This window comes from Pagrus pagrus (assembly GCF_965226575.1).
Source record: "Pagrus pagrus genome assembly, chromosome: 23".
Lineage (NCBI taxonomy): Eukaryota > Metazoa > Chordata > Actinopteri > Spariformes > Sparidae > Pagrus > Pagrus pagrus.
Window position 1 is genome coordinate 1,854,001 of NC_140205.1, and position 12,926 is coordinate 1,866,926.

The following is a 12,926-nucleotide window of genomic DNA, read 5'->3' on the forward strand; positions in this document are numbered from 1 at the left end:
TATATTTATTTTAAATATTATTTTTGGTGCATTTAATGGCATATACTTTAAATTTATTAAGATAAACCACTAATTTATTTATCTATGTTTGATTCTGGCAGATTCAGTCCTCCATAAGATTTTCTGTATGTAGGCTATACATTTGTATTAACATGTGACAATGATGTAAACATATAAAGCATGAATCTAACTTTGTCATATGAATGTTTCCAGGTCAGGAATGAACCTTTAACCCAAATTACAGCTGCAGCTAAACTTTTATCATCATCAATTATGTTCTCTGTTAATCAGTTATTAGTTTGTGTATAAAATGGCAGACATTAGATTTTTTTCCAACAGTGGAATCTTTACATGTCTTGTTTTATTCAACCAACAGTCTAAAAGTATTTAGATCCTTTAACATGAAAAAACTCCACTACAAGTAATTTATATATACAAAAAACATAACTGAGGCAGAAAGTTCATCAGCATCATGAAGTAAAAGTACTTTGAAAACTGCTTCTGAGATTTAGTATAAAGTTTCATAAAATGGAAATACTCGAGTAAAGTACCTCGAACCTGTACACGAGCACAGTACTTGAGTAAATGTACTCAGTTACTTTCCATCTCTGTGCAAGAAAAAAAGAAGAAATGGATGAAAAATAAACAATAAACACAAAGATGGCTGACGTCACAGTGTTGACCGCCAACGCGCCTGCGCAGGACGCCTGAGCTGCCATGGCAACGGCGGCGGCTTGTTCCTGTAACTGAAGCTGAGGGCAGGTGCAGCAGCTGTTAGCATGCTAGTCATGTTAGTTAGCTAGTTTCACCTTGTTAACCAGCTAGTTAACGAACTCAGCTCCTCCCGTGATGACCGCGGAGTGACTTCTCGCGGTGTTTGGTCCGCGGTGAGCGCGACATGACCGTCCGCTTCAAGGTAAGCAACAGGTGTTAGCATTAGCAACAGGTTAGCCAAACAAACCGATGCTAGCGAACGTAGCTTCATAGACTGCTGACTGAAATGTTCATGAACAGGTAGTTGAAGACTAAAGTACCGACAGGTGCAGCTCTGGTGGACCGGGTGGACCAGACAGAACCCTGCACGAACCCGATGAGTCAGGAGAAATGTGATGTAATCTGATTTAATGAGCTAATCCTGCTAATCAGGCTCACATTGACTGTGTGTCTGAGCTAACACCCAGCTGACTGATACTGTTACAGCCGCACATAATAAACTAGCTCCATCTGTCCTACTCTGTATACAATGTTAGCTATCAACATAATGATTGATTTGTAATATGATCCATATTGATTAGCATTTAGCTAATCAAGGGCATTTGCTATTATGTATGATGTTCAGAGCTGCAGCTGGTGATTGTGTCTCAACACTGATTAATCTCCAGTGCAGCCCAACACATACTTGGGTTTTGGGGTTAATGCTGTTCTGATATTAGCGAGCAAAACAATCCAATATCAATATATCGGCTGATATACACACATTGTTTACACTTGTGAGGATATCTGACAGTTTAACAATTAACTTCTTCAGGGTTATTAACTAATTACAAACTACCCCATGCATCATATTCTGCATTATAACCTCTTTAAAACATTTTATATAGGGCAACATTTACGCCGATACTGACAGAGAGCCACCAGTCAGTGTGATCTTTATGTGTTTGTGTATTTGTTTCAGTGTCGGAGTGAATATCAGAAGAGCTACAGGGTGTCCCGGTCCAGAAGTGTGTCTCCTCGGCGCTGCGCTCCATCTGCTGGCCTGCGCTCCGATCAGATGGGTAAGAACCTGGATATGAGCTCTTCAGTCTGATCATGCTCCAGTTACAGTCCCTCTGTCTTTGTTGTGTACTTTTATTTTTCTGTCTTCCCTCCACAAGGAACCAGAACATGTCTAAAACTAACCTGTTGGGATTTTTATCAGTCTAACATATTGAGAATTTGACTCAACAACATCTCAACATTGAGTTTAACTGTTCTGCTGTGACATAAGTGAAGCACCGCACTAATAAAAACGTAAAGGTCTGAGATGATGTTCGAACACTTGATCCACAAATATAAAAAGAGAAGAGAAACAAAGAATGTGATCGTTATTATTCTGACAGTCGAACGTTTTTCTCTCAGGTATCAGCAGAGAACCAGGTCTCCAGCGTCGGCGGAGGATCGGGTCTGGTGGTCTTGCTCAGTCCTGCAGCTCTCTGCTGTGTCCACCTGAGCCCAAACCTCCTGCACACAGAACAGCACCACCTGCTGGTAGGAAGTCTCCATCACAAACTCATAAGAATTTCCTCAGAGAGACATTAGAGTAAAAACTGAGCTGCTGAATGAGACACACCTGTTTTTAATGCATCTGTATCTAGTAAGGTGATCTTCAAATGTCCTCGTCTTCTCCACTTCTTTATTTCCAGCCTCCAGGAGTCGCTCAGCTCACAGGAAGGAGCCAAAACCTGCAACACCTCCTGGAGAGAGAGGAAACCCTGAAACTCCGGCAGGACCACAACCTGGTGCAGACCCAGGACCTCCAGCAGGACCACGACCTGCTGCAGACCCAGGACCTCCAGCAGAACCTCGACCTGCTGCAGACCCAGGACCTCCAGCAGAACCTCGACCTGCTGCAGACCCAGGACCTCCAGCAGAACCAGGAGCTGCTGGGAAATCTGGTACACACACGTCACATAACTCTGCTTTCATTATCGTCTCTCACATCTTTTAATTGACTTTGTTTTGTCTCACACCACCTGTTTTTCTGTCTCCTCAGCGAAGCCCCACCCCCCCAACACTGACAGCCAACCACAGCTCAGCCGACCTGTGACAGCAGCACCTGATGGACAGCAGCCCTCGGCCAATGAGGTGAGCCGAAATGTAGTTTGTAAAACAAGTTAGCGCCTCCAGCTCAGGTGTGTCTCTCTGTAACATATACACTGATCAAAAATATGAGCTGACAGCGTCGCCTTCATGTGTGTTGCAGGTTCAACATGCTCTGCGATGGAGGGCGGGGCTGAAGTCTGGAGGTCAAAGGTCAGGAAGTCAGAGGTCAGAGTACAACAGACAGTTCAGCTGGAAGAAACCTGCAGCTGCTGCTTCACCGATACTGACTGCACAACAGGTACACGACCAGCCAAAACACAGATACTTATCTACACTTTATTTGTGTATTTCCATTTTCTGCTACTTCATACTTCCTCTCCACTACATTTATTTGATATGTTTAGTTACAGGTTACTTTGTGGATTACAGCTGCATCAGAACTACAGCAGTCGTTTTAATATTAATTTATTAAAATAAAAAAAAATAAAAAACAATAACCAGAAAAATGCTGATCACTGGATCTGATACTCAGCTGATAATATTTATATGTACTTGGTTGATTCACAGTATTCAGTAATAGAGTGACTGTCCGACCAGTGAGTGCCGGTACAGACCTGTAGTTCAGCTGTGTGTCCACTGGGTGGCAGTAGACTGTCTCTGTGCTGGTTAATGTTACCTGAGGCTGCCTGTTGAGTTACTGATGAAACTGTTTAATGACTCATGATGATATTGATTGGTGTATCAGTGACCTTTGACCCCTGTGCAGCTGCTCCACTCCAGCAGCAGATCTGTGCCCCCCTTTAAGAAGCACCCCGTTTCCGTGGAAACAGAGTACAGGCGGAGCTTCCAGGGTCTGGTCCCGCCCACCGGGCCCCGCCTCCGGAAACACCTGGAACATCAGAGGGTCCCACTGTTCCACACACACATGGTACACACACACACACACACACACACACACACACACACACACACACACACACACGGGTGACAGCACAGTTCTGCTGTTCCTTCACAATAAAAGTCCTGACTCAGCTGTTCTCATCTCCAGACCAACAAAAACAGAAGAGAGGAGTCAGAGAAGAAGCCCCTCCCCCTACATGATGTCCCCACCCCTCAGAGAGATGAAGCCACGCCCCCTCCCCCTCCTCCGCAGGTGCACAGAGGACACAGGTATGTTTCTGTGCGTGTGTGTGTTTTTGTGCATTGTGAATCATTGCGTTCACGGAGTCGTCTGTCTGTCTGACAGGATGTTGACAGAGTATCAGTCCAGCTTTCGTTCTCCTCTCAACAGGATCCTGGAGGAAGGCGGAGCTGCAGACGGCGCCGTCCCTCAGGTCAGGTCCAGTCCTGTTAAACATGCATCATGATGGGGGGCGGGGCCACTTACTGTCTTTATGAATCAGGCTGCAGGTCAGATGATGAGTTACATGTCAGCACAGAGGAAGGACCAGGTCATGTGTAGCCTAGCTTAGCATTAAGACTGGAGGCAGGTGGAAACTGTTAGCCGAGTGTCATTTAAGAGAGAAAATACACATCCAGACAACTGAACAATGCTTCAGTTCAGATTGTTGTCATGAGCTAACAAGCTACTCAACTCAGACTTAGTGTTCACAGCAGCATGATGGAGCTCTGTGGCAAAGAGGCCAATCAGGCTGTGACACACACACACACACACACACACACACACACACACACACACACACACACACACAGGACTTGTACTTGTTATTGGACACATTCATTGTTGGTTTGAGTCTTTTCTGCTGTCACGATTCTTCACATCCCAAATTGTATCTGATTTTGGGATGAAGCATGTTTCTCCAGCACTGACGGCTCTGCCACTGTCAGACTGTCACATCTGGCTCAGTAAAGATCAGCTGATCACTGGTTTTATGTCCCAACTCTTCTTTACAACAGCAGCTTGACTTTATCCTGGTGACTTTTAGACAAGTTCAAATAATATTCTCCAAAAGTAGAACAACAAACCCCGGCGACTCCGCCATGAACAACAAAAGACAGAAGTTCAGTTTCTCAAATCTGTCCAGAGTGAACCCTCTCCACAAAGAAACCAATAGAGGATCTCTGAAAAAGAAATAAACCAACATGTCCAATAGAGTTTCCTCTGGTACCAGTCAGCTGATCGTCTCCATCACGCAGGAGAAGAGTCTGGAAGTGACGCTGCAGGCTAACGCTAAGCTAGCTGTGTCGTCTTTGAAGAAGCTCCTTTCGATGTCGAATCTAAATTGTGACTCTTCGTAACTTTTCTTGAGATTTGTCGACAGCTTGTGTTCGTCATCACCTTCACTGAAGGTTTCACTGTTTTCACTCTGCAGCTAAAATTAAACTCTGCAGAACTTCGTCCAGCTGCATCAGAACTGATCAGCGTGACCCTCATTAGTTTCATTGCAGGGGTAGTTGGGGGATTTGTACAAAGGTCGCCTGCTAGCTTAACTGTGTGTGTGTGTGTGTGTGTGTGTGTGTGTGTGTGTGTGTGTGTGTGTGTGTGTGTGTGTTGCTGATGGAAAACCCGGGTGCTGAGTGTCAGCAGTGAAACCACAGAGCTTCACTTCAGGGAAACGTCTCTCTGTTAGTCACAGGCTCACAGGTAGCTTCCCACCAGTCTTGTGGAAAGTGTTGTGAGGAGGGGGGCAAAGGTTTTTTCATGATCAGGTACTTTTTCACTTTTCTACACGAAATCTGCAGATTTCAGCTGAACGCATCGAACAACTGCAGACAAACAGCAGAACATCGCGCGGATCGATAAAATGTGACGTTGTCTCTTCAGCCTGTGCAGAGAAAACAGCTTCTGCAACTATTAGTTTACATTTTTGTTGATTGGACAAAAGTATGTGGACGCGCATGTCGACAGCATCTTATAAATGACAGGAAGCCGAAAGGAACAGTTCACCCAAAAATATAAATTCAGTCATGATTCCCCCCCCCCGCTGATGGAAAGTCAGGTGAAGTTTGAAAAGACGTTATTTAAAGCTGAAATCTTCTGGAGCTGCTGAGCTGAAAGCGTTAACGTGCACCTCGTCTGAAGTGTTAGCACAAGCTCGACCGTGCATCTTCAACATCTTCATCTCAATAACGTCTCCTCAGGTCAGTTTGTGATCTCGGGGCTCCTGCAGACTGAGGTCACAGCAGACGAGCTGCATGGAGACGTCTGATGTTTTAGTCTCCAGCTGCTTCAGTTGTTCAGCAGAATGCTGCAACGGGGAAATGTTTTGTGGACTACGAGACTTCACTGACTTTCCATCAGCGGGGGGAGGAGATGATGGGATTTTTCTTTTTGGGTGAACTGTTCCTTTGAAGTCATTTGAGTTTGTTTTTCTGTCTTCGCTGAACACAAATATGTAGCAGTGATAACTAACTTTCCTCCATCGAGTTCAAGAGTCAGAAGGTAAAAACTGACTGAGTGACGGATGAAGATGAAGAAAAGTGAATATAACTGCACAGAGACGTTTGCACAGGATAATTACGTTGTGTAGATGTTTGTGAATAATTAGCATGAACTCAGTTGATTGTGTAACTGCACGACTTCACACTTCAGAGCTCCGACTTGTGAAACCAAACCTCCACCTCATTCATGTAAAGTGTTAAAAACATGATAACCTCCGTGTAGGACGACTGACAGCAGGACGGTTTGATTTTATTCAGCTGGACCTTATGATGTTTTGTTCTTGAACTGGGTTCAAACTAACGATGCTGCAGATTTTTAATTGTGCACGATCTGTTCTCGGTAAGAGAAGTGAATGAACGTGTGGGCGACGTGCAACCGTCCGGTTAACTTTCCATCCCTGCGGTGACTCTGGCCCATGAAGAGTTTCAGTGTGAGGAGAGCAGCTGACGTCAGTGTGTTCAGAGGAAATCATAAAACCATTCAGCCTCTGGGTTGAGGTTGAGATTAAAGATGTATTGAGGTTAGCTGTGAAAACTGGGCCGGGTTATCCAGGGTGTGGGCCGGGGTCAGGGTCAGGTTATTGTCGGGTTTACCAGAATCTACAATTTTGGCAACTCGGATAAATTAAATGATCAGAGCAGAAGCGACTTAACTGATGTTGTCACGATACCAGAATTATGAACCTGAATACATCACGAGTAAAAAACACTGATACATGATGCGGCAGAAAGAAACACAGTCGGAGGAACACGATTATTTCTGTCTCCTTTCTTTAAATGAACCTGCACAGTCTGAACACATCTGTTAAAGTCCTCACAGTCTCTCCTCCAGGAGAAGTTCAGATACTCGTGTAAAAACAGACTCTGGTAAGAGTAGAAAGTACTGATTCAACCTCTTTACTCCAGTAAAAGTAATAGAGTACAGGCTCTGACATGTACTCAGAGCATCAGAGTAAAAAGTCTCCCTCTGAAGGACATTTGTGGTCAAAGCTAACTGAAGCTCACGTCATATTAATATAACTCAAAGACTATTAAAGTTAAAGGTAGAGTCAGTAGGATTTGTCCCAGCTGTTCCTGAACGCACCACAAAGATAGTTGATTGTTGAGTCTCATTCCCAGGACGTCAAATAGCCACATGTTGGGTTGGTAAAGCGTCCCGAGCAGCAACAAAGAGAGAAAATAAGAAACTCTCTGCAGATACGAGACACTAACACGCCTTTTCTCCCCATTCCAGCCTCCCTCTCTGTCTGTTCACGTCTTTTACGTCTGAAATCAGTCTGGTGATGTTGGTTGCGACCCCACATAAAGTCACCTGCACCCAACGACTTTGGATTTATTCCTGTTGAGGAAATGCTGTTGGAACGGCCCTTTAACTGGAAAGTCTACAGAAATTGGACATTCATACACAGTCATGCAAACTAGAATAATGACGTCCTGGAAAAAAGTAATCAGATCTTTCTGAAAGCTTCTGTATGACTTTGATCATCATGTATCACGTTATCGGCTCTTTAATGCAGCATTCAGCTGCTGCAGCTGATCGCGCTGGAGATAATTTTATTCAGGTAAATTTTCCGTCAATTAATCTGGCATCATCTCTTCACACCAATCAGTTCAATTCACCGCACATGCTCCAACATACGCAACAGTCTGTTGTAACGTCAAACATGTCCTGTTGATGAATTATTCCAACAGTCATCTCTATACAACACACGTAGTCGGAGGGGAAAGACACAGACCGGCCGTTTGGCGAAGACGCCAAACAACAATAATTTATAATTCACCTCAAATGCATCAAACTAAAGTAACGAGCCTGTTGTGAAGCTGTGAGGAGGAGAAAGTTCAGATAGCTGACACGTGTACTGAAGTGCAGTAATGAAGTATTTGTACACCTCTGACAGCTTCAGGTTGAACATCTCACTGTAGCTCTGTTTGTTTTATAGTTTGAGTTCTTTTAAAACTTTAGATTTGTGGTCAGAACGTTTGAAAAGCTTCATCTAATAATCTGCCTGTAATTTGAATCAGTTTTGTCTCAGACTTGATTTGAGAGCGACAGATGAATAAATGTGGTTTCACCTCGTTATCATTTCTCAGAACTCCCCTTCAGTTTTGTCGTTCAGCATTTCCTCTCAGTGTTTTTTACTGTTTTATTCTCAGTCATCTTCACCAGCCAGCGAGGTTTCTGCACGTTTCTGTCCTCCGGCTGTTTCAGGCCGTCGAGCAGATATTTGACTTTTCAAAGAGGAGTTCAGAAACTGACAGATTTTCACACTTTCGCAGTCGTCATCTGTTTAAAATGCAGCGGCAGAGCATCAGATAAACATTTTGTTTCTGTTGCTGATTTCCTTTGTGAGAACTGACAGCTAATTTATGTCAGCTGGGTGAAGCATCAGCACGCCTGCAGAGACATTTATTAGCGCTGCAGTTTAAGATGTGTCAGTGTTGATGGCAGAGTCGTCCTCTGTGTAACATCTACAACTAATCTACAAATGAACTGTTGACACGTATGAAACCGTCTTCATCATCTTCCACGTCTTACTGACGCCTTCAGGTTCAGAAATGTATTCTGGGTTATTGTCAGAGGTATGACTCTGCCAAAATAAAATAACGAACTCCCTGTTGAGTTGAGGACCTGTCCCTCCGTCCATCCTTGGTTCTGGGACTACAGAACTGGGTCAGTGACTGTGTGTGTGTCCCGTGCAGGTGAAGGAGTTGAGGCAGCGGGCCCTGTCCTACCGTCATCGAGCCTGGGGAGCTAATTTCTCCAGAGATCACCTGAGCCAGCTGCTGTCCGAACACAACGCTCTGTGGGAGCCGACAGACACCACGGACTCAGCCACCGACCCCCCGACCCCTCGCCTGACCTTTGACCTCTGTCGCGATGCAGACAGCCGCAGCAGCGCCTCCTCCCGGGTGGAGGCTCTGGACCTGGCCAGGTGAGAGACGTGGTGAGAGAACACCATCAGTACACCTGAGCTGATTTCTAAACGTCTGTGTCTGTTGTCGTCAGTCGCTCCAGCAGGAGGTCGTCTGTTCTGGGGTCCGGAGGAACAAAACTAACTCCTCCAGGACCTCCTGCTGAGAGGAGAACCGCCTGGGGAGGAGAAGAAGAAGACAATCCAGACGAGTAAGTGTTTCTGTTCAAACGACTCACTTCAACAGGTTGAGCCAAATATTTGTTGAATTGTTGTCAAAACTACAAAATACATCATCATCATATATCATCAGATGTGAAAGTGGTTTTAATCTGTCCACTGAGTCCTGAGTGTCAAACGAGTGAAGTTAGAAAACAAAGCACAGCTTCAGCATCAGGACGTCTAATGAATCAGTGAAGTGATGATTATGATCGAATGAATGATTGATGGTCGACCTGAATACATCTGAATCCATCTCCAACCAGCGGGACAGGAAGTGAACCCGACACGAAACATTGAGACAATAAGAGCTCCTTTAACCTTGTTGTTAAGTGACACGGTGTGAGATCAGCGAGAGATCAGCGAGAGATCAGTGTGAGATCAGTGTGAGATCAGCGTGAGATCAGCGAGAGATCAGCGAGAGATCAGCGTGAGATCAGCGAGAGATAAGCGTGAGATCAGCGAGAGATCAGCGAGAGATCAGCGTGAGATCAGCGTGAGATCAGCGAGAGATCAGTGTGAGATCAGCGAGAGATCAGCGAGAGATCAGCGAGAGATCAGCGTGAGATCAGCGTGAGATCAGCGTGAGATCAGCGTGAGATCAGTGAGAGATCAGCGTGAGATCAGCGAGAGATCAGTGTGAGATCAGTGAGAGATCAGTGAGAGATCAGCCTGATGAAGTCTGAGCAGCTTCAGTTTGATTTCATTTGATTTCTGGTGAAAACAAAAATCTTTTATTCGACCTGAAACTGAGTCATCCTGCTCAACTCGCATCAAAGGTTCACTGCAGCCGCACCGCTTCTCAGGAACTGACACTGTGTGTGTGTGTGTGTGTGTGTGTGTGTGTGTGTGTGTGTGTGTGTGTGTGTGTGTGTGTGTGTGTGTGTGTGTGCAGGGAGGAGGGGAGGTTACCGACTCCGAGGCTGAAGCTGCTGCCTGTTCAGAGAACTCACCATGACCTCACCACACCTGCTGCCGGTACAACAATTCCCTCTGCGATGTCAAATACAAATACTCAAGTAAAGTACAGGTACTTCAAACATGTGGTACAGTACTTGAGTAAATGTACTTAGTTACTTCTGACCTCTGTTTGTCCTCCAGGAGGCGCTATACTCGTGGGGAAAGTGAAGAGCGGTGAGGAATCTTCTCCGTCCAAACAGGTGAAACTATAATCACATTTAATTTAATTTAATTTAATTTAATTTAATTTAATATAATTTATGTTAATGAGGTGACTGTTTATGCCTTCAGAGGTCTGGCTCAGCTGTTTCCATGGCAGCGGGGGCGGAACCTGCAGTCGACGTGCCGGTCAAACGGAAAGAGGCGTGGTCAGAGAATAACTCCACCCACCTCTCTCCCTCCCCCAACCACAAACGAGCTGGCAGCAGTCCTGGCTCTAAACCAATCAGGACGAAGCAATCGCCTCCATCCCCTGTAGCCCCGCCCCTCACAGCCCCGCCCCCACACGGTATCCACGGCTCCCTGAGACACCCCGACTTCCAACACAACGGTGAGTCAGCGCTGATATTAGTAATTATAAATCATTAATTATAATAATTATTGATTAATCTGATCGATGATCTGGTTTTAAATTATATCATAAAATAAAATGACGTCTAAAATCACAGAAAATCAGCAAATATTTGGCCTTTTGTTTAAAAAATTAGAAAATCGATCAGTTATCAGAAAAGTCGGGAACAATTTGATCATTGATGATGAATTTATTAACTCATACTGATATTGATTTTGCTGATACCCTCACAACTATTCAAGCTTTTACTTTTAAGTAAATTTTACTGCTAAAATATGAAGAAGTACTGAGTTCATGTTACTTAATTATATTTAAGATAAAAGTTTAATTCATTAAAGTCAATTAAATCTTGTGTCACTGTCATTAAAATTGACAAAATCTTAATATTTACAGTTATTAAGTCAATAAAATATCTGTAATACTGAGTTGTATTAATTTATTTTTTATATATTTATGTTCAGATTTTATGTAATTGTTGCTAATTAGGTCACTGATGGAGTTATTTATGCTTTTTATGTTTTATCTGTATGATTGTTGATATATTTTTATTATTTTTAATTTGTAAACACAACAAACATTTAAATAAAACTTTATTAGTGTCCAGAACAACGAACAGAAACACAGACAGTACAGCTCTGTGTTGACTCTGAGCTTTGATTTGACAGTTAGAAACAAAGAAAATCATTAAAAATATAAAAACACAAATTCAGTCAAACACAGAACCTGAACATGCAAAACGACAACAACAACAACAACAACTACAACAACAACAAAAACAACAACAATGAAGAACTGTGACTTTGTCTCTGTGTGTCTGAAGCAAACTGCTGATCCTGTACCTGTCTCCTGTCTCCTGTACCTGTCTCCTGTACCTGTCTCCTGTACCTGTCTCCTGTCTCCTGTACCTGTCTCCTGTACCTGTCTCCTGTACCTGTACCTGTCTCCTGTCTCCTGTACCTGTCTCCTGTACCTGTCTCCTGTCTCCTGTCTCCTGTACCTGTCTCCTGTACCTGTCTCCTGTCTCCTGTACCTGTCTCCTGTACCTGTCTCCTGTACCTGTACCTGTCTCCTGTCTCCTGTACCTGTCTCCTGTACCTGTCTGTCTTCTGTACCTGTCTCCTGTCTCCTGTACCTGTACCTGTCTCCTGTCTCCTGTACCTGTCTCCTGTACCTGTCTGTCTTCTGTACCTGTCTCCTGTCTCCTGTACCTGTACCTGTCTCCTGTCTCCTGTCTCCTGTCTCCTGTACCTGTCTCCTGTCTCCTGTCTCCTGTCTCCTGTACCTGTCTCCTGTCTCCTGTCTCCTGTCTCCTGTACTCGTCTCCTGTCTCCTGTCTCCTCAGGTGAGCTGGGTCTGAGGTTCAGGGAGCGTCAGTGTCCAGGTGGAGGCTGCGGCTCGGATGAAGGTGAACACATTTATAAATTAGATGAAAAACAAACGTAACTTCGCGTCTGTCATTAAACCTTTAAAATCTGTCCCCCCTCGTTGCCTAGACGACCGTCTGTCTGTGATGTCGTGGCGTTCGGCAGCTTCCTGCTCCATGGCGTCCGCCGTGTTGGAGCGCGCTCAGAAGAGACGAGAGAACTTCTGGGTGAAGAGATGACCTCTGACCCCGACCACGTCCCCGCTGTCGCCATGGAAACCAGCGTGCTGTTTGCTTCAGTCATTGTTGTACAATAATTAGTGTGAGAAGACGGATGTATTTTTATAGATTAATTTAAATAGTGTCGTTTATTTTTATAGATGAATTTATAATGAGGTTTTTATAAACGTAGTCATGTTGATGTTCAGTCGCTCGCTGTGACGGCTGAGATCAAATCATCATGAAACTGACAGAAATCATAAAAAAAGTGACACAAAATCTGATGTTGTCGGCTGCAGAGAAGCAGAAGTTGAACTTTGACCTTTGACCTCTTCCTCAGCTGACGTTTGTTTCCTGTTCAGAAGAAATTTTAGAGGAAAGTTTGGTGTATTTTCCACAAAGTGCTGCGATGTGATATCAGAAAGTGTTTGTTAATGTCGCAACTGCGAACATTCAAGAATAAACCTGAAGAAATCTG

The 12,926-nt window shown here is 44.3% G+C and overlaps 1 protein-coding gene across 2 annotated transcripts; it reads left to right on the top strand.

Moving 5' to 3' along the window:
- The first annotated feature begins 732 nt into the window (after positions 1-732).
- On the top strand, positions 733-12,926 carry mdm1 (Mdm1 nuclear protein). Of its 2 annotated transcripts, none has more exons than XM_084345700.1 (16): positions 733-916; positions 1,676-1,775; positions 2,119-2,247; positions 2,403-2,654; positions 2,753-2,844; positions 2,963-3,100; positions 3,569-3,730; positions 3,851-3,972; positions 4,049-4,136; positions 8,905-9,137; positions 9,212-9,328; positions 10,231-10,313; positions 10,437-10,495; positions 10,587-10,845; positions 12,209-12,271; positions 12,360-12,926. In XM_084345700.1, exons 1-16 carry the CDS (start codon positions 899-901, stop codon positions 12,467-12,469), a joined length of 2,025 nt encoding a protein of 674 aa, XP_084201826.1. In that variant the 5' UTR covers positions 733-898; the 3' UTR covers positions 12,470-12,926. The 2 variants fall into 2 exon arrangements, with proteins under 2 accessions (XP_084201826.1, XP_084201827.1); XM_084345701.1 differs by having other exon boundaries at positions 4,094-4,136.

What these genes read in the sequence shown, in the direction of transcription:
- mdm1 (XM_084345700.1), top strand. An exon ending in AGGAGCTGCTGGGAAATCTG is followed by an intron (nt 2,655 to 2,752) that starts GTACACACACGT and finishes CTGTCTCCTCAG; the next exon opens with CGAAGCCCCACCCCCCCAAC. An exon ending in CAGGTGCACAGAGGACACAG is followed by an intron (nt 3,973 to 4,048) that starts GTATGTTTCTGT and finishes TCTGTCTGACAG; the next exon opens with GATGTTGACAGAGTATCAGT.